Here is a 22,660-nt window from a genome sequence, read left to right as displayed (position 1 = left end):
AGGCAAGCACACCCCCCCCCCAAATGAAAAAGACACTGTTGGCTGCTCACAAACACACTCCCTAACTGGCTGCTCCAGTGCTTATGTCGCTAACTGATCCGAGGTGATCCTTTTCACTATAAAGGTTTGATCAATCTTCATCATAGAGCTTGAATCAAGGAACATGATGAGTTTATCAGTTACGGCATTCAACTCTCACTGAATATAAACTGTTAGGAGGAACTAAATGCACTTGTGGATCCAGTTTCACAGTCTCAAGCCTTTCTGCAAAGGGGTAAGACCTCAGTATTCTTTGCACATGTTTGAATTGTACTGCAAAGTATCTTCAAGTAAAGAAAAAATGCAAAAGTCCCAGAAGACCTAATAGAACACCTGTAATCTCTAACACACATATGCAGACTTACAATGAGAACAGAACCCTTAAACAAGATGATCTGACAAATGTAACTCCACAGATGCTGTCTTTCTTATCCCAATACACTGAAATCACAACTGCCCAAATGGTTCTAAGTATACTGTATCTACTGTGACATCACACTTGAGCAAGCTGTTTGTTTTTTGTTTTTTTTTCACCTTTGCAAAATGTTTCTTGTATCCTTGTGGTTGTAAGACTATGGTGTTAGGATGGATAAGTAAGGAAGGTACGAGGATGGAGGGCAGAAGCTCCAACATGATGTGTTGCAAGGGGCAAAAATGCTTTAATACAGGTATCATCTGCAGTTTCAGTGGGTGTGTGTTTTGTTTTGATGAGTTTGACTAGTCCATCTTGCTGTTGGATGGTTATAATTTCAGGACGTTTAGCACGTCTATCTGAAAGTTTAAGCTGGAAGCATTGAGAGATGGTTGACACTAGTGTCTAGGGCTGGAAAGAACACCCTAGCAAAAGTTGTCTAGGTCTGTTCATCACAAGAAGTGCTTACTACATCTGTGGGAGACTCTAACGAAAGTGTCAGGGAGTCTAAGTCCTGTACCTAGGGACTGTACCCTCAGGGTCCATGTAGCACACTCATGTGAAAATGTGCATCAGAAACCATATGTCAGCACTTAAATTCTGCAGTCAGTGAAATGGCCTTACTGGAAAGAGTACCAAATTACCTCACAGAAAAGACTAATGAGCTTCCACAGATAATGGCCGAAATTTCATTTCTGAATGACACTTATTAAGATAATGGGCTGTATGGGAGCTAGCAGATATTTGGCTAGATTTATAATAAGCCCAAAGGTGTCAAACACAGAATAAAATTCTGTCCTTGACTAGACTGTGAGAATCACTCAAGTACGGGACGATTTTTATAGCTCCAGTTCAAAGGGCACCATTGATGTTATCAAGCACTCCTTGTTTAGATCTGGAGGCTAGATAGCAGTCTGTATAGTAAGGCCCTGAGCTGATAAAGATTGGCCCCTATCTGGGAGCAAAACAGGCGTCTGTAATACTTTCTGATACTGACACACAAGTAAGTGCCCTAAATATCCAAAGAGATGGTACAGTCTCCCTGGGACAGGAGAGAAAGACTGGACTGAATAGTAAAAGGGCAATACTTGGCTTTATATATCATCAGTTCAGGTCAGTGAGACCCAAGATGTGTCTGAGTCCCATGCCTTCCTTGGTACCAGAGCTAATCTGCTATAGAAGTCCTGTCCTGTTGTTCTCTGGAGACTTAATAAATATTTTGTTTTCCTTTTTATGCAGGACAATCATCATCTCATGGCAGCCTACCATCTGTTTTATTGGTGAAGCATTTGGAATGAGGGGATCAAGTACGGCATGAGGAAACAGAAATGCAGCTAATGGCCTGCTGCCACAGTTGTTCTGATCCATGTATATGCAGTGATCTCAAACTAGAAGGTGTGCGTGTAGAGAGACCCTCCTCCACTGCCATACAAGGGGTTAGGACTTCTGGAATTGTTCCTGCATATGAGTACTGTAGATCATTGATTGTATTGTTCCTATTCAGCCACTGTAGCTAGATAGCACATGCATATAAATACTGAGCACGTGCAAGAACAGTGCCATTTTGTACAGTCAGCCAGAGTGAATGCAGTCACGAACGGAGATGCACATGAGTGTGTTTGAAGTAATATGTGAATTACTGAGTTTAAATACTCATTCTTATCACAGTTCCTGACATGTTTATGTATAACAAATATCCTGAACCCATGCATCGCTTCATCGTCTCTTTTGAATGCATGAGACAAGTGGCATGGCGCCAGAATGGGATCCGAAGTTGAAGGAACACACAAGCCATGACACACATGGTTAGAAGTCGAGGAATATACCGGAGTAAACTTGCAAACAGGTCAGCAGTTATTCAAAGGTACTTAAATTAGTTTAAATGATTTTTCAGTAGCCAAATGTGTGGCGAACCATTCAGAACGTTCAGAATAATTATCAAGATAAACAAAATGTCTGAAATTGTGACATACTGATTAAAATATTCAAAATAAATACAAAAGTGTTCAAAGCAATTGCCGCAATGTTTAAAATGTACAAAAGGGCTAAAACCACATTTCTTTGCAATGTACTACTTCTTCGCATTAATTAAAGCTATTCAAAATGTCCTAAGTTTCTGGAATGTTCACTGTGCTCACAGTGTCAAAGTGAAGCATTTTCAAAGAGATTGCTATGCATTTGGGCATAATTACAAGTACCTGGTCTATGCTTATGTTTAGACGTATTTTGTTGTGATGACAGAGGGATTTTGCAGACCTGAACCTCTGGTGTTTGATAACAATATTGCTGAGAATTGATGAGTGTTTAAACAAGAATATAGTATTTTCATACAGGCTGCTTTTTCTGATAAAGATGCATGTACAAAGGCATTCATACTTCTTAATTTAGCAGGCTCAGAAGCCATTGAGAGGGAACGGTCATTTGTGTATGTACCTGCCATGCATGCAGCGGAGGGGGGGAACCACCGTACTGTGATACAGGCTGAAAAGTGGGAAGACCCAAAGTGCTTAAAATGTAAATTTAGAGAAATGTGTAACCCTCAAAAGAATATTACAATGAAAGGCCTATATTTTACACAAGAAATCAAAAACCTGTTGAAACTACAGCAGCATGCATTACTAACTTCAAAAATAAGGCAACAACTTGCAGATTTGGTGATTTGCAAGATGAGTTAATAAAGACAGACTTGTGTATGGTGTTAATGATGATGCAATGAGAAAGATTTTGCTTCGAGACAATGATTTAACATTGAGCAAAGCCATAGAGATTTGTCAAATATATAAGCTTACAGAAAAGCATGCAAATATGCTTATGAATGAGAAAAGCATGCATACAGTAACTACCAATGTGAATGTTGATAGTGTACAACAGAAAGCTAAGATACAAAAGCAATATAAACCAAAGATTGTGCCCCACCTAACCCTAACCATAAACCGAAGAGGTTGTTTGCTACCTCAGGCCTCATTGTTAACTGTCATATTTGTGGAAGCAGCCATGAACCTAAAAGGGAAGACTACTTAGCTTTACGGCAGCAATGTCACAAACGTAAAAATTGGAATCATTTCAAAATGCTTTCAAGTCTAAAGTGCCACAATCTTTTAATAAAGGAGAGCATCCAAAGAAGCAGGTAGATCAGTTAGAAAGCCATGAGCAAACTTTCTATGTTGATGTTGTCTCTGTGATCGATGAAACTGTTAATACAGTTGACTATCAGTTGGCAGCAAAGGGCGAAATATTTTGTACTGTTCAGATTAATGCAAAATCTGTAGAGCTTAATGTAGACACTGGATCCAAGAGCAATGTTATATCAGCACAAATGTTTGCCAAAGTAAAAGCTGGTGAGAAACTTGATTCAGCAAAGTGTAAAAAGCTAGTTGCTTATGGTGGTGAAGAGATTCAAACTGATGGCATGGTAGTTCTCACATGCCATTCTGCTGGAAACAGCTAAGACTTGCAGTTTTACTTAGTCAAAAGACACGTGCAGTCACTGTTAGGCCTCAAAGACAGTTTGAGAATGGGACTGATTTCATTTAATAAGGAAATCCACCATAGAAGTATGAACAACCACAATAGTTTTACACAAAATATTTTTAGTGAATATGCTGATATTTTCAAAGACGAGCTGGCAAGCTACCAGTCACATACTCCATGAAGTTACACCATGAAGTAGGTCCAGTTGTCAGACCAGCAAGGAAGGTTCTGGCAGCAGTGCAGAGGAAAGTAAAGAAACAGCACTAGACAAAATGGTGATTTTAGGTGTGATAACTCCAGTAAAAGGAGCTGCTGGATGGGTATTCTCCATGGTCGTAGCTCATAAGAAAAGCTCAGATAATATTCGAGTATGTATTGATCTCAGAGATTTAAACAAAGCACTTAAAAGTCCTCATTATCCAATGCACACAGTAGAAGAAGTAGCAGCTCTTATGCCAAATGCCACTAGTTTTTCATTCTTAGATGCAGAAAGTTCATTTCTGGCAAATTTCGCTGGATCACATATCTTCACTATCAACTAATTTCAGTACACCATTTGGAGGTAAAGATTTTTGAGAATGCCATTTGGAATAAATTCTGCCAGGGAAGTATTTCAAAATGTGATGGAACAACATTTTTCAGATTATCTGAAGGGTGTGCATCAGGGCTGGCAACTCGGCACGTAAAAATCAACTGCCAATCATTAGCAGACTGGAGTTCCGCTGTGGCGACGCCTAACCGTGAAAAGCCGAAAGACACATACATACATCCATGTGCTATCATAGTAGATAACATTATCACAGGGGGCAATGGTGAAGATGAGCATGACAGAAACCTTAAGAAAGTTCTAGACTGTGCATGTAAAGTCAGTCTTAAACTGAATCCTCAGAAATGCAAATTCAAGTTGAGAGAAGTTACTTATGTGGGTCATTAGTTTACCAGTTCTGGCTTGCAACCATATCCATCTAAGCAAGATGCAATTCTTGAGATGCCAGTTACAGACACTGTCACATCTTTGCAAAGTTTTCTTGGTATGGTCAACTATTTAGGAAAGTTCATCACAAACGAGTGAGTTTCAGTACCGTTACGGGACTTGTCAAGCAAAAATGTAAACTGGTCCTAGTTAGAACAACACCAAAGAGCATTTGATGTTCTGAAACAGAAAATTGCCAGTCCACCCACACTAAGATATTATGATGTTCATAATCCAGTAACTCTTTCATGCGATGCTTCAAAGTATGGTCTTGATGCAGCATGTCTTCAAAAAGGCATACCAGTAGACTGTGCTTCCAGTACTTTAACCCAAAATGAAATGCAGTATGTGCAAATTGGAAAAGAGCTTTTGGCAGTAGTGTTCGTATGTTCAAAGTTCAGTGATTATATTTCGGCAAACCAGTTCAAATAGAGACTGATCACCATCCTCCAGTGACAATCCTGAAGAAGCCTATTCATTCAATCTTAGCACACTTACAATGCATGATGTTAAAATTGCAAAAGTACAACTTCAATATTGTCTATACAAAAGGAAACTATTTATACCTTGTAGGTGCCTTGTCAAGAGCACCCAGACAAACTACAGAACAGCATGACAATGAGCAAGCAGACCTTGAAGTCATGGAAGTCAAAAACTTTTCCTCATCATGTCTTGATGAACTCAGGCAATACACAGCTTTAGACCCAGTTCTTCAGAAGCTGTCGTGTTATCAATCAAGGATGGCTAGTGCAAAAAAACAGTCTACCATTTGACATTCAGAAATATTTTCCTTACTGAGACGAGCTCATGATGGAAGATGGAATCATCATGAATATTTCTTCAGCGTTACAATGGGAATATATCCAGATTTTACAACATGGACACCTGGGTACCAATTCTACAAAAAGAAGGGCAAGAGCCATAGCATTTTATATAGATATAGAGAAGGAGACTCTAGCATATTCTCTTTGCAATAGTACTAAATCGCATCAACAAAAAGCCACTTCAGCTAAACCAGATTCTTGAACTACCATGGTGAACGGTTGCTGCTGATATTTTTGAGTGGAATGGCCAACATTACTTATTGTTAGACTCTTACACAAATTGGTTTGAACCTTCTTCCTAATCTCACGTCCAGTACTGTCATTACAAAATTGAAGAGACATTTTTCTGTGCATGGTAGTTCACACAAAGTTGTATCTGATAATGGTACACAGTTTACAAGTCAGCAGTTCAAGAAATTTGCTGATGCTTGAGACTTTATCCATCTTACTAGTAGCCCTGAGTATCAGCAGTCAAATTGATTACCTAAGCATGCAGTCCAAAATGCTAAGTGTGTTTCTGCTCCAGTGACACAGCAGATTGTATATGCCACAGACTCAATTTCTCAGAGTGACTTTACACTTGTTCCAGTTTCAGAGGACACTGTACTTTCCTCAAATGACCCTGATGTTATCATCGAAGTTCCTACTGAGAAGAATACCCCAGAGACTGTCCCTGTTGCTAAGTCCAAACAAAGCTTTTATGTGACCAGATCTGGTAGAATTTCTAGATCCAATCCAAAATACACAGCAACTTGGACTTGAGTTCCGATTTGTTATTAATACTGAAATGTTACCTAGCATATAGACTATTTTGTTTTCCTATTGCATGTCAAACAAATCAAATAGGGAGGATGTATGTCATTGGGTGTACTGCTCCTATTCACCACTGTAGCTAGATAGGACATGCATATAAATATGGAGCACATGCAAGAACAGTGCAATTTTGTGCAGTCAGCCCGAGTGAATGCAGTCATGAATGGAGATGCAGATGCAAGTGTGTTTTAAGTAATCTGCGAATCACTTAGCTTAAATACTCATTCTTATCACAATTCCTGGCATGTTTATACTCAATAAATATCTTGAACCCATACTCTGCTTTATTGTCTCTTTTGAATGCTTGAGACAAGTGACAAGTACCTTTACTGTCCTGCTGTTGCCAAGATCATAAATCGTTTCCAGGAACCTTAATGCTGCTGACTGGCAGAGACTTTCTGGATGTTAAGCAGATGCTGCTGTCAGTGCTTCCAGTGCAGATTCTGTTAGGACCAATCTGTGCTGATTGTACTGGAACTTGTAATAAGTCAGCTGTGGTGGATGAAACCGGAAAGTAGCTGATACTTTTCTTTTACTGCTTTGACTTTGTCTATCCCTTGACCTGACAACAGTGGTCCTTGGAAAGAGAAAATCGTAAAGATGTATTGATGTCCTTGGCTTTACAAGTTAGGCATAGTCATGTGTACTAGTGTAGTACAGTACTAGATATGGAATGGCTGTGTGCACTGTTTACCCGTTGATAAGCAGTGTGAATCACAACAGAACCCACCTTATGCATCATGGCTACACAAGTCTTGAAGAAGTGTTTGTCCTCATTATAGGACACTGTCTCTATAGAGTCAATAGACTGTCCAACAACTCTTCCTGCAAACAGAACCTCTCTCTAAATTACTTCAGTACTGCCATGGATAAAATGCAGAACATGAACACTTACCTCTATAAACCATCCAGATCCCTGGCCTGAATGCAGGGTAGCCCCTGCTGCCTGTGTGTTACAGTTCCTCTTAAGACCAGCTATTAGACCTGGGGATTTCTGCTCACACTAGTATATCACTCCATAGCTTAAAGAACCAGTTCACTTTTTTGGGCATCTGGCTGCAAGGTTATGATGCTCCCAGTTTTTTTAATAGCATTCAGAAAGGTGTTCATGGCAGGACTGATTATAAGTTCTGGGCTTCTACATGCCTCTTTCAACCTGCATTATGGACATAAAATGATATCCTGTTGCTGTAACCCTCCCTGCTGTATCACATGGAAAACCTTTCTAAATCCAGTATTGTCTGTGGTGCTGCATACGTAGTCCTCTTCTCCACATCCATGAGGCTGGATATGGTGTTATCATTTTTTTCCAGTAACTGTGCAGTATAAGAAACAAAGCATGCCTCTTTTGATCAGGCCTCTCCTTTGGCAGGACAGTCTCTACGCTGGCTTTTTCCTTCTTTACTCTTTTGTGAAGAAATAAATGCTTAGTACATCAGCTTACCAACGGTCTTCATTAAACCTCTGCTGCATTTCTTTTTGAGGAAACTTTTATCATTTATGCTCTTCTTTTTTCATCATCCCCTTCTTAAAATCTGTAGCGCCTTCTGCAGAGCATTAAATATTTCTTGTTAACCATCATGCTCTCCATTTCACTGCCCATTCCTCGTCTGCATCTACAACACCTTCTATTGCTTCACTTCATGCTTCAGCCACTCCAGATGCTTCTTCCTCTCAAAGACTTATATATCCAGCTTAATGCATCTCTGCAGTCCCTACATCAAAGCATGAATTGCCAGTAATCAACACTGCTCTTTCCCTTCCTGTCCGCCAAAGCAAATTCTGCACTTTAGTTTAAGGTAATGGATTTCTTTTTTAAAACATCTCTATTAAATGTGACATTTTTTAAAGTGATACAGATATATATACAGTAACAGAAAAGAAAATAAACCATAACAGCATTCCCTTGTTATTTGTAAGGAGTATACATATATTATTTCTTTTTTACAGTGTTCATTCACTCCAACATTACACAGATTGCTCAATTCTTGCCTTCCATTAAATTTCACTAATCATCCTCCTGAACACGCTTCTGCATACATTTTTCCCACAAATTCCATTTATTTTTTATGTAATTTACTGCTTGTCTTTTATGAAGATCCTACTTTCAGTTCTCTTTGTTATATATCCCATCTACCCCACACCCCAGTGATGTAATCATTATTTCTCAGTGGTCTCCTAACCTCTAATTCTAATTTTCCCATTGTAACAATAAGGATCAGGTCAAGAATATTACCACTATTCCTTAGGGCCCTTACTTCAGCTAAGATCCTAACTCAGCCAGCACATACACCACTTCCCTCTCCTTTTGTACCCTCACAGTTAGACACTCTTAGACTACTAGCATACGTTAAAATACCTCATAATTTGACAACTCCTAATGCTGGACTACAGAGTTTCTATCATCATTTCTTCTTGATTCTGATGACCTGTTGGATATGCCACTCCCTGAGGTCTCCAGTAACAACAGAAATCAAAGAATCTAGGATTTATATGTTAAAATGACACATACATTCTATAGTCAAGATACAAGCATGTCTGAATACATACGTTTCATGTGTTCCAAAAAAGAAGATAGGATACTTATTTGCTGGTGGCTTCACTGCTCCTTCTGGAAGCTCATCTATCTGTAAGACATTAAAATATACAATAAAAACAGCTGCAATGTATTTCAGTACATTTTGCAGTAAAGGGTCATATCTTAGTTATTTAATGCTAGCAAGACACCAGGACTCCTAATCTCCTTCTAATAATCTTTTCTTTCAACAGTATGTCACAAAACACAGGCTACCCTTTGTCTGACAAAATAATTAATAGAACTTAGGTCATTTTAGACAGAGACAGAAAACTGGCATAAGCCCTTACATATGTGTCCAAAAAAGTGTATAAGAAGCTGTGGCCATTTTAAAGTAGTAACATAAAAATTATTCTATGAAAGAACTTAGCCTAGGTACATGAGAAAAGCAGCACCTGGATGCCAAAGGTCAAAGACTTACCTATGTCCAATCTAATACTACAAAACACACTGAACAAGCCATCTGGATAGTCATATTCTTGAAGAAATACTGGAGATAAGTGGCAACACCTATTCAAGAATACTTTATTAGATGTCTTTCATTTATTTAATATATCAACTAAGGTCCCTCTTAACATCTATATAATGCAGAGTTCTCTTAACAACTGCAGGCAAATCCAAGGAAGAATACAGAGAGTAGTGGAGTGGCTCTGGCTGAATATCTTTACTGAAGGAAATGTACTCATTGTCAACATATCAGATCATTATTAAGTTAATGTGTCTGGCTGAAGCAATGGCTTCCAAAAAGAAGATTTCCAAATTAAAACTCTGAGTTAGTTAGACAACCATTTATGGCAGTCTGATCAAAAAAATGTTCTCAAGAATGAGATAAATGAAAGAAAACTCACTTGACTGGCTCTGTTTTCAACCCTACATCTTTTCTGTTGGAGCAGTCCCTCCACACACCCAGTACTGGTGACTTCACATCTTGCTCCAAGACTGCTGTACCCCAGGGTAAGGGCAGTCCTTGACGTTCAGGACCTCTTTTGCTAAACCTTTCGCCTATTAGACATTATCATGCACGTGGCCACCATGCAAATGATAGGCGTCAGATACAAGGGCTTAACACGAAGGCATGTGAGGACTGCTGTTCAGATATTCAAACTACAAAAAGAGCAGAGCTCCATAGGGAAGCTAACATGGATGAAAGCTTTATACAATGTCCTAAACCAAGGGGATGAAGGCATCCGAACCAAGGACTACATGCAGGATGAGGCATGTTACTGTCAGACAATATACAGTGTTGCTTAAGTGTGAGCTCTAGATTCTAAAATTGTGTTACCAAAGAAATTGTTTCAAGTGCCTCTAACCATGTACTTTTTTATTAACCATAAACAAATCCATTCTGCTCTTGAATTAACAAATGCTAGGAAGGTACAGTTGTGTAAGTTGAGCGTATCATAACAGTAGATGTTTGAATGATCACTGCTGCAGTAGCATTAGTTATATGGGTTACATCCTGCCAAGGATATAACAGCACTCCAGCTTCCAAAGCTTCAGGGCACCTTCCATGTGCCCAAATTGTCAAGTAGCTCAAGCTGAGCAGACTAAAAGACAAGTTTGGGAGCAAATCACTTCAGAGCTTTCCTGCCAGCAGAGGGAGGGAGGGTAAGCCCTGAAAGGACAAGGCACCCTGGCATAAAAAAATGCACCATAAAAACAAGGGGAATGGAGGAAGGGTAAAGCTACTGCAGTAGTGATCATTTGAACATCTACTGTTATGGTAAGTTCCTCGTACATGATTGTACAATGTTCTTCACATTGATCACTGCTGCACTAGCCTCAGCTATATGGGTAAATTCACTAACACACCAAATGGTGACAAGAACCGCCAGGAACCAGGATTCTGTGCTGGAAACACTTAGTTTATTGACATAAAATAGGTTAAGCGCTTTCTACAGAAGAAATCTGTCTTCATCAGAACATCGTGATAAAACATCATGACTCTTATATATGACAATTAATCTAAGAAGCCCGCCCTAAGATGTAATTACTCAATTAAATCAATTGTCAAACAATAACCATTTTTAAAGACAAAGTACATACATCATTTTACATAAACACTATGAGAATATGTGATTTGATATATTTGCAAAACCCAGTTAAACTGAAAAAAACAAAAGGTATGCTGGTAAAAGACCACAAAGTGTATTAAACTAACTATGCTAACAAAATTAATCCACAAATTTAAAAACAAAACAGTATGCAGTGCTATCTAATTCTTCACTAGAATGTGTATAAAAAATATATTCTGGAATGGCAACCATACAAAATATATGTAATATATGCTAATCAAAATAATAATTTTGGGCGGGCTTCTTAGATTAATTGTCATATATAAGAGTCATGATGTTTTATCACGATGTTCTGATGAAGACAGATTTCTTCTGTAGAAAGCGCTTAACCTATTTTATGTCAATAAACTAAGTGTTTCCAGCACAGAATCCTGGTTCCTGGCGGTTCTTGTCACCATTTGGTGTGTTAGTGAATTTGTTGTATCGCTGGAACATTTTCTTTGACTATATGGGTAAATTACCATAGCCAACTATATTTGGGAAGTGGAAGGAGAAGAATCCAGGAGCCCCTGGAGATTGGTCGCAGCAAAGCATAATCTTGACCAAGAAAAGGAAAACAGCTTATAGTTCTTTGTAAAAGTATGTACAGAGGACCAAGTAGTAGCTTCTAGATACTTCTTAGAATCCGACCCTTTCCAAAAGCCATAGAAGAAGTCAGGGTCCTTGTAGAGTGGGCCTTGGTCCTGCCTAGAATAGATTTGTAATGGTGAGTATAACAAAAGGTAATAGCCTTATACAGCCATTTGGAAATAGTCTGTTTTGACAGTGATTGTCCCTTACCTTCAAAAGAAATGAATTGATCCAATAATCTGAAAGATTTAGTTCTGTCAAGATAGTACTTGAGTTGTCTGTGGACATACAATGTATGGAGTATCCTTTCTCCTTCATTTTTATGTCCAGGAAAGAAAACAGGGAAATGTACAGTTTGGCTTAAAGTAAACTCAGATGCCACTTTAGGCATAAAAGAAGGATTAGTTCTCAGAGATACCCTGTCCTTGTGGAAAATGAGGTAGGGTTGACTCAGCATAAGAGCTTTCAACTCAACCCTTTTTGCAGTGGTCGGAACAATCAATAAAATTGTTTTCCATGTTAAGAATCATGTCAGCCAGATTGGCTGATTCAAATGGAGCAAGTATTAGTTTCTTAAACACATAATTAAGATCCCAAGGAGGCCACCGGTTTATTTAGAGGTCTCTTATGTAAAACCCCTGTCAAGGACATTTTGACATGCATTTGCCTTGAAAGGGGAGGATCCATGGGCATGCATGCTGAAATGGGCAATAAATGAACCTTGATACAGAAATACGAAAAGCCATACTATAGTAACTCACACAAATATTGTAAAATCAGAGAACAACTAGCCCTGAATGGGTGCTGGTTATGTCGTGGGCACACACCAGAAAACCTTTTTTCCATTTTCTAATATGTTTTTTAGTAGCAGACCTTTTTTGCCATCATCAGTACCTGCTGCACATCCTCAGAAAACAGGCAGTAAATTGAAGATGAATGATTCTGGAGTGAAGCAAACTCCCCTGTTCATATGTGAGCAGATCTGTTCTGTGAGGAAGCTTGTGGTAACTGTCCCTGGTCATTTCCAAAAAAAGAGCAAATCACTGTTTCCTGGGCCAGAAGGGAGTCACCACAATGATCTGGGGGAATTCCTTATGAATCTTTAGAAGTACCCTGGATTATAGTGGAAAGGGTGAAAAGACATACAAGAACATTCCTGTCCAAAGAAAATAAAAGGCATCTTCTTCCAGACCTTCTTGCTTGAAGTCCTCGAACAGAATTTTGCCAGCTGATTGTTCACAGAGGAAGCAAAAAGGCCTACTTGAGCAACTCCCCACAGATAGATCAAATCATGGAAGAACTACAGATCTAGTTTGTATTCGTGAGGGTCTGCTCTGGTCCTGCTGAATGTGTCTGTCACACAATTTTGCTCTGACGTAATGGTGGATGCCTGTTAAGTAAGAATGTGTTGTGCAGCTATAGCTCAACCTAACATGGCTAGTCCAGAAAGGGGGTACTACCTGGTTCCCCCTTGCTTGTTGATGTACCGCATCACTGTGGTATTGTCTGTAACCACTTGAAGAAGTCCTGGGGACCAAAGATGGTTCAAAGAATTGAGTGCCTTGATCAGGGCAAGCATCTCCTTGTTATTTGTGTGTTTGCAGCTGTCTTTTTTCCCACACACCCTGCACTTTTATCTCTCCTGAAATTGCTCCCCAAGCAAAGTCTGAAGCACCTGTGGTAACTGACTGCTTTGCAGCAGGGAGGGAGAAGGGGAGACCTTGATGTAAGGATATCTGTTGTCTCCACCAAGTGACTTATTTTCTAACAAACCTCAATACTGACATCTGAAAAGATAAAGGGTGTTGATGTTGGGACCAAAGAGATTTCAGACACCACCGTATCTGTCATATGGAGTCTTGCTAGGGGTATCATGAGAATAATAGATGGCACGAGACACAGACTCCTGCGGTATTCCCTTGTAGTGTGCATTCTGAGTGGAAAACTTTAGAAATACATCTATATAAAGATCTATTTTTTCATGTGGAAGAAAAGCTCTTTGAACTGAGGTGTCTAGTTGACATCCCAGTAAAACAATCCAGTGTGAGGATGTCCAGAAACATCATGTGGAAGAAAAGCTCTTTGAACTGAGGTGTCTAGTTGACATCCCAGGAAAACAATCCAGTGTGAGGATGTCCAGAAACATTTTTGAATGTTCTCTTGGAATCCCAGCTTGTCCAAGAGATCTCTCACTGAAAACAGAGATTCCTGACATTTTGAAAAAGACTCTGGAAAGATAAGCGAGTCTAAATATGAAAAAACTTGGTTACCCTGTAACCTGCAATGAGCTATAACTGGAGCTAGACACTTTGTGAACAATCTTGATGCAGTGGATAGTCCAAAGGGTAAGGCAGAGAACTGATAATGCAATCCAGACACATAAAACCATAAGAAACGTCTGAAGTCTGGATGAATAGGAATGTGATGATAAGCATATTTTATGGAATCCGCGGTGGTGGTGCTGCGGTAGCGTTGTCGCCTCACAGTAAGACGCTGACTGGTTCGACTCTCAGCTAGAGCGTCTTCTGTGTGGAGACATGCATGAATGGGCGTACCTTCATTGAAGGTTGTGCATTAGGGCTGGCAACTCAGCACGTAAAAATCAACTGCCAATCATTAGCAGACCGGAGTTCCGCTGTGGCGACCCCTAACCGGGAAAAGCCGAAAGACACAACATTACCAGAGAACTAGAAAGAGGAAGAAGATGCAGCAGGTTGTGAAGATACATCATTTTGAATCTGGGCACCAACACCAACAGGTTTAGGAAAGAAAGATCCAGAAGTGTTCTCCAAACATTTTCTTTCTTGGGACTAGGGACATCCATGAATAAAACCCTTTTCCCACCTGAGAAGGAGGAACTGGTTCTATCACTTCTTGGGACAGCATGTGATGAAGAACAGGTGGAAACAAAACAGTCTGATCTGCAGGATAAGAAATGACCCCCTGGAAAGGAGGAATTTCCTCCCACTGCCATCTGTAATCCTGATGAATGATTTTCAAAACACTTTTGTCTGAAACAATCTGTTGCCAAAGAGAAAAATGGAGATTCAGACTTTCTGGAAGAGAAAGAGTGCCAGGGTGGCAGGATGTCACAAGGTCTCTTGAAAAGTCCTTCAGACTTGTTGGAGTGTCCTTGGCTTTGAGACTTCTTTTTGGAACCTCCTTGACACTTTTTCTTAAACTTCTGATCTGATGTCAGTTTTCATTCATTCCTCAACATATGGATTCAGATCTGATCCTCAGGTCTGACTCAGCCGCTGTTTCACAGCTCATGGATACTACAAGCTCTTAAGCTCCTCCCTAACCCATAATGCAGCAGTCGCCCTCATTCCCCAGATATAGTTTGCTGCCATTGTGAACAGACGTGGTCTACAGGTCTTGAGTGTGTTTGCTGTGAGAATATGATGAGTTATTCATTTTCCTTTTCCTATTTTATAGTTTTCCTTCCTTTACCTTTGTACTTATCGCTGGTAGTTTCTTAATTACCATTGCTGGTAATTTTGATATTTTTTTCTCCTTACCGTTTACTGGTATTTCTACCTCTTTCTTCTCTAGGATAGTTTTCAGTGTTTTTTCTTACTCGTTTTGAGTAATTCTAATTATCATAGTTGGTAATTCTCTTTTTTTCTATTACCATTGGTCAGTATATTCTAAATACCATTGTTGGTAGCTGTACTGTATTTTTTTCCTTCTGATTCTATTTAAAAATTAAAGAAAAAAACTGTAACTAGTAGTGGTGCTTCTTCTCTTTGCTTAATTTTATCTTTCTGGTGTGGTGCTGTACTTGGCTATTATCATGGCAGATAAACTGTCAGGGTTTAAAAAATGCAGCAAATGTGGACATAAGATTCCATTGTCTGATTCTCATAGTCTGTGCTTATCGTTTGGGACCAGGGCATTTGCAGGCTTCATATTCCATAAGCAAAGCCTTTAATCCAAGAGCTCTTACAGACAGAAAAAAATAAATTGATCCTCAAAGGCCTTCTTCCACTGGCCTTTGGAGAGTCACTAACTGCAGGTTAAACCTCCAGGGATGAGAAAAAGGAGGCAAAAAAGACGCCTTCAAAGCATCCTAGCTCTTCTCTATATTCTTTGGATCTGACATCGGAGCCTTGGAAGAAGACTCAGAAAATTTCAGATCCGACAATTTCAGACACCAGATTCATCTCTTTGGATCCAAGTCTGACCTATTCAGAATCTAGACATCAACCAAGAACAAGATATACATCTTCCATGGATCCAATTCCTCTTGACTCTCATTGCCCTTCCTGGAAAGATGCGGATCTCCTCCAGTGCCTCTTCCCATTCATCCAGAAGACTCACTGAAGCAAATGTGGACAGAATGATAAGGAAGTTTCTCTTGACACAAGTAACAAATAACCAGTCAGGGAATAGGTAAACCAAAGAGTAAACACAAAGAAAAACATACAAAAATGAGCACCTATTATGTAGAAAACCACCTCCAGAAAGGAAAAATGAATAAAAGTTGATGCATAAATCCACAGTGGCGCCGATATAAAAGGAACAAAGCTTTATTTATCAAGCAGCTTTTCATTTTCACAAGCACCTAGACTTTATCAGAGTAAACAGAATTTAAAAAACAGCTTCTTTTATAGTCACTATTCTAACTGGATAATTATTTGTTGAATTTAATTAATAAAAATGAAATAAAAATATATTTAGAAACATCAGAATAGTAGTTAAAACATAATAAACCGTATAAAGAAAGTTTAATAACATCAAGCCACAATGATTTTTTATTCATGTTGAAATCCATTTAAAATCATATAGGTCTAATTGAACTTGCTGGAAAGATAGTATTTTCTCTTATCAAGCCCAGTGATATTAATGCCACCACCTAAACTATGTATTCAAGACTAATTTGTATATTTATATACTATCAAGGGTATAATAAAACATAGCTGTTGATTCAACTTTTAGACATATATTTAATTAGAGTTTTTGTGTTTGTTCTTTAGTACAGGAACTAAGGAAATGGTCGGTATTCTATAAGATCCTTCAATGGTTCCCCTCCAAGATTTTTGTCAATCTTCTCAAATATCAAGAAGGAAAACTGTTTAAAACATACACAATGGATTAAATGTCTATTTAATGCATTCTTGGAGTTCTGTTTTGCAGTTTCATAATTGTGCTCATAGATACACCTTCTCAGCTCTCTTTCAGTTTTTCCTATGGGCACTTAACTAAATATATGAATCCTTTAGTAAAGCAGTAACCATCCTGGGCATAAATTAAAAAGTGTACAGAATTATTTTTTTTTCTTTATTATCTAAAATATACTTGCATTAATTACAGTTGCCACAATGTTTTATCCCCCTCCTTTTATTCTTTAAAACTTCCCAACTGTTACCTTCTACTAAATTGTTTAAATTACTTGCATGTTTGTGGACAAAGGTGGGTTTATTACCAACCATGTCATTGATTTTATCATCACTTGCTAGAAGACCCCAGGATTTATTAACAATCTCTTTAATGATACTTGATCCAGGGTTGTATTGTATGGTCAAGGCTCTGAAAAATTTTCTATTGTTAACCCGGTCAATATTATTATCCTTAATTTGATCTTGCTTACCAGTAGATGCATTCACACTGGATTGTATCACTGTTGTGTTGGTGCCTGAAAGCCCCACACCAAGAAGGGGAGGATGATTTGTTCCTGACCCCTGGAATATCTCATCAATAAGGCTTTTTACCAGTTTGATAGGATATTGTCTTTGCAGGAATATTTCCTGTAAGAATCTCCTTTCCTGGTCAACTGTATCCCTATCAGAAACCATTCGGGCCAGCCTAATGAACTGACCTCAGATCAAGCTTCTCTTCTGTAAATATGGGTGCGTGCTGGTAAAATGTGAAAAACTACTACAAAATGTGGGTTTCCTATGAATGTTGAAGGAAAATCTTGAAGGTGTGTTTTTAATAGTGGTATCAAGATAGCTTACAGATTCTTTTCCAGTTTGATGGATGAATTTCATAAATGTGGTAGTGTGGTTTATGTAATCATTAAATTCTGGAATAATGTTGGTATCACCACCCCACAAAATAAAAATATCATACAAAAAATGTACACATAATTTGATATATGTCTTAAACTTAGATGGGAACACATAATTACATTCCCGTGTGAGCATAACTAGATTCGCAAAAATGGGGGCACAAGTGGCCACCACTGCCACACCTTTAACCTGTTTGTAAACTTCCCCATCAAACCAAATATAATTACTATCAAGCAGTATCTCCATACAATCCATCACCAATCTAGTTTGGTCAGCATCCAAAGAAGTCAATGTCAAAGAGGGCCTCCAAAAATAGTTGTAATCCCTCTACTTTAGGGATACAAGAAAATAAGTCAATGATGTCATTTGTAAGAAAGGTGTTATCCTTGTCCCAACTGTCAGGTTTTAATCTCCCTAAAAAATCCCATGAGTCATGGACTATATGGGTATTAAGTTCCTGCATGAATTTTAAAATCTTATCAATAACAACAGCAAAGGGGTTAGTTTTAGAGCCTGCTACTGAGACAATAGGCATGAAAGGGGGGCTCAATTAGCCTTTTGTGGATTTTAGGGATCCAGAACATAACTGGGATTTTAGGATTGGAATTTTTTAAGAACTTATAAGTGTCCAAGTCCATCCCCTGTTGCATTGTTATCTTCAAGAAAGTAGTCTATCTTAGCATAAGATAGATTCACTTAATTGATAAATGCCATCACATAGGACCCTATACTGTTAAGGATCCTTGATATTGCACCCAAGTAATTGTGGTTATCAAATATTACTACCTCACCCCCATTGTCTGGTTTCATAATTCTAATAGAGTGGTTCTTTTTGATGTCCTTTAGCAACAAGTATTCTTTTTTACTTAAACTGTAATTGGTATGGGAAATTTTCCCCTTTGCAAATTCCTGACAGATTTCCCACTCTACTGCGTTAGAAACAACTTGGACAGTGGGGTTAGTTTGTGGCATTGCTACACTCTTCCTTTTCAATTTGTACTTAGAATGCTCATGTAAACCTGATGAATCATTTAACTGTAATGCAAAATAATTAAATTTACATGTAAATAATTTAAATTCTATAAGACAATCTGCTAAATTGCATGTAGGGGTATGAATGAATGTAACCCCCTTTTCAGATAATGTAGCATGTTCCTCTGTAACCATAAAACTGCTGTTATTATAAACTGTAAAACTAACTTGACACATTTGACCAGGAAAGGGGCATCTTAGAGGAAATGCTCCTGCAATCCTATCAAACTGGTAAACAGCCTTAATGATGAGAAATTCCAGGGGTCGGGAACAAAACATCCCCCCCTTCTTGGTGTGGGGCTGTCAGGCTCCAACACAACAGTGATACAATCCAGTGTGACTGCATCAACTGGTAAGCAAGATCAAATTAAGGATAATAATATCAACCTGGTTAACAAAAGAACATTTTTCAAAGCCCAAATCATACAACACAACCCTGTATCAAGTATCATTAAATAGACTGTTAATAAACACTGGGGGCTTCCAGCAAGTGATGATAAAATAAAAGACATAGTTGGTAACAAACCTACCTTTGTCCATAAACATATAAGTAATTTAAAAAATTTAGTGGAAGGTAATAGTTGGGAAATTTTAAAGGATAAAAGGAGGGGGACAAAACATTGTGGCAACAGTAATCAATGCAAGTATATTTTAGACACAAAAGAAAAAAAAAGAAAAAATTCCATGCACTCTTTAATTTATGCCCAGGATGGTTATTGCTTTACTAAAGGACTAACATATTTAGCTAAGTGCACAGTATATGATACATTCTACATAGGAAAAACATGAAAGAGAGCTGAGAAGATGCATCTATGAGCACAATTATGAAACTGCAAAAACAGAACTCCAAGAATGCATTAAATAGACATTTAATTGGCTATGCAGGCTTTAAACAGTTTTCCTTTGTGATATTACAGAAGACTGACAAAAATCCTAGAGGGGGACCCTGGAAGGATCTTATAGAATACCATGAGCTGGTTTGGCACCTCAAGTTAGACGTGACTCGTAAGCATGGCATTAATGATTCCAATTCCTTAGTTCCTGTACTAAAGAAAAAGCACAAAAACTCTAATTAAATATATGTATGAAAGTTCAATCAACAGCTATGCAATACGTTTTTTTTTTATTATAACCTTGATAGTCTGTACATATACAAATTAGACTTGAACATATATTTTAGGTGGTGGCATTAATATCACTGGGCTTGATAAGAGAAAAAAAGAAGTTATGTACTTACCATAACGTTCCATGTCAGTTGTTTATCTCGCCTTTATTCTCACTGATGGGTTCGGAGCCGATCCTCGGCTCCGACACGGCCGATAGCAAAGCTCAAGGTTTGCCAGTAGCTCAAGACTAAGCCCCTTATCCCACAATGCACTGCTGGAATTACTCCAGATCTTGTTTGCTGTGAGTAAAAATATATATACCCTTTTATTTATTTCTACAAGGAAGCACTTCCCGAAGGGGAAGAAGAAATATTGAATAACCAGGATGGTACTAGCCTCTAAGTCAACTGTCAGCCAAGAGGGGGAAGGAGGGAGGGGCGTGAGAATAAAGGCGAGATAAACAACTCACATGGAACGTTATGGTAAGTACATAACTTCTTTATGTGAGGTTGTTAAATCTCACCATTTATCCTCACTGATGGGTAGCATCCCTAGCACCCTCAATCTTGGGTGGCTCATGGAAGTATGTTCTTCAGTACCGTGGAACCAAAGGAAGACCTGTCTCTGGAAGCTTTATCTACTTTGTAATGCGTGATAAAGGTATGAGGCTTAGACCAAGTGGCTGCAGCGCAAATATTGTCAACGGGCAATTTAGCTTGAAAGGGAGAAGACGTAGAAACAGCTCTGGCAGAATGAGCCTTAGGTTTGTGTGTCAATGGCATAATCGCATTCGCATAAACAAAGGATATACAATCTGATATCCATTTAGATAAAGTTGTTTTAGCCACTGGATTACCTTTTCTGGCTTCTGAGAAGGATACAAAAAGTTGATCTGATTTTCTAATAGCCTTAGTTCTGTCAAGATAACATCTGAGCTGTCTGTGTACATCACGTTTGTGCAGCATGTATTTCAATTTGTTAGAGTGGTTGGGAAAAAAGACTGGCAGCTCAATGACCTGATTGATATTGGATTCAGAACAGACGTTAGGTAAAAATGAGGGGTTTGTTCTGAGAGATACTCTATCAGCATGGAAAATCATGTAAGGTGGTCTGACAGATAATGCTTGAAGTTCTGACACTCTGCAGGCAGAAGTAATGACCACTAGAAAAATTGTTTTCCAGGATAAATATTTGAGATCACAAGAAGATGTTGATTCAAAAGGGGGAAGAATAATTTGAGACAGCATAAAGTTAAAATTCCAGGGAGAATAGGGAATTTTGACAGAAGGTCTCATGTGAAGAACACCTTTAAGAAAAGTTTTAGATAACTTAAGGCGCATAACATTTGAGCCACCAAATCCAAGGTGGAAATTTGAGATGGCAGCTAACTGGACTCAAACTGTAGCAGCTGCTGCCCCTTCCTTAAAAATCTTTGCCAAGAATTCAAAAATGGATGATAGCGGAGCTCGGAAAGGGTCAATTTTCTGCGTGTTGGCCCAAATTGAGAACCTTTTCCACTTACTGCCGTATAATTTCCTGGTGGATGGCTTGTGAGAAGACAAGAGAATTTCTCTTGTATCTTCTGAAATTGAATGAAGCCTGGCAATTAGGGGAAGTGGATTAGCCAAGCAGTCAGTTTCAGGGACTGCAGGGAAGGATGGAGGTCCCCTGACGGGTGCGTCAGAAGGTCCGGAACTGGGTCCAGGATCCATGGATCTTCCAACAGATGATGGTGGAAAAATGGGAACCAAATCTGTTGAGGCCAGTAGGGGGCTATGAGGATGACAGTCCTTCCCAGCGATTTTGCTTTCTGTAAAAATCTGGGTATCAATGGGAAGGGTGGGAATGCATAAAGGAGACCCGTGGGCCAATCGTGTAAGAGTGCATCTCTCGGGGGATGTCCCAGAGGTGGTATTAGGGCAAAGCAGCTTCTGCATTTTGAATTGATGTGGCTGGCAAAGAGATCGCAGCAAGGCTGGTCCCATTTGCGGAAAATCAACTCCGCAATCTGTTGCTTGAGAGACCACTCATGAGGGAGCAATATCGCCCTGCTTAGCTTGTCTGCTATCACACTGGATTTCCCCAGGATGTGCATTGCTAACAGAAAATGCTGGGATGACACAGCCCATTGCCAGACCCTGAGGGCTTCTCGACAAAGGGGGTAAGACTTGGTTCCACCTTGCTTGTTCAAGTACCAGAATACTGACATGTTATCCATCTGAATTGAATGAAATATGTAAAGAGAAAATACCACTCTGGACACAGAAATAAATATAAAGTTAGCGCTTTCGTTTATAAAATATATAAACTTCTTCAGACAAAAGTATACAGGAAATAAATCATTTAAATAAGCATTCAAGAAGTGACATCATTTCCCATTCAAAGAAAAAAGTCACAATAAAAGTCCCATTAAACATCAAAATAAAAGACATGCCTCAAAATAAGATATCCAACTACACAATAGACCCATTGAACAAAACTTTAAATAAAATCCTAAACACTACAAATATATGCATAAAATATATATAGAAGTTAGAATATTTAAATAATTGACTACAAAAATACAATAATAAATGTTATCTACATAAAGACTACAGTTTCAAAACACTCATGATAGAAATAGTGTCATTCAATCCAGGTGAAACTGAAGCGTTCAACTTAAGTTGCCATAAAAGTTCTTTCTCCTCAAGTTGCAAGGAAGTCGGACCTCCCCTAATGTTTTCAACAACCCTATCAATAATTAAAAAACAAAATTC

At 38.6% G+C, this 22,660-nt stretch overlaps 1 protein-coding gene across 1 annotated transcript in view; it reads right to left on the bottom strand.

Annotated features, from left to right (window-relative positions):
- Nucleotides 1-22,660, bottom strand: part of HDGFL3 (HDGF like 3) — a 248,427-nt gene that overhangs the window by 142,194 nt on the left and 83,573 nt on the right. Inside the window, exon 2 of the mRNA XM_044077791.1 lies at nucleotides 9,083-9,159. Within this exon, the coding sequence (XP_043933726.1) occupies nucleotides 9,083-9,159 (77 nt within the window). The remainder of the gene's footprint in view (nucleotides 1-9,082; nucleotides 9,160-22,660) is intronic.

Source organism: Protopterus annectens, chromosome 7.part0 (assembly GCF_019279795.1).
Source record: "Protopterus annectens isolate FY-2018-M chromosome 7.part0, PAN1.0, whole genome shotgun sequence".
Lineage (NCBI taxonomy): Eukaryota > Metazoa > Chordata > Ceratodontiformes > Protopteridae > Protopterus > Protopterus annectens.
This window is presented reverse-complemented; position numbering and strand designations above follow the sequence as displayed.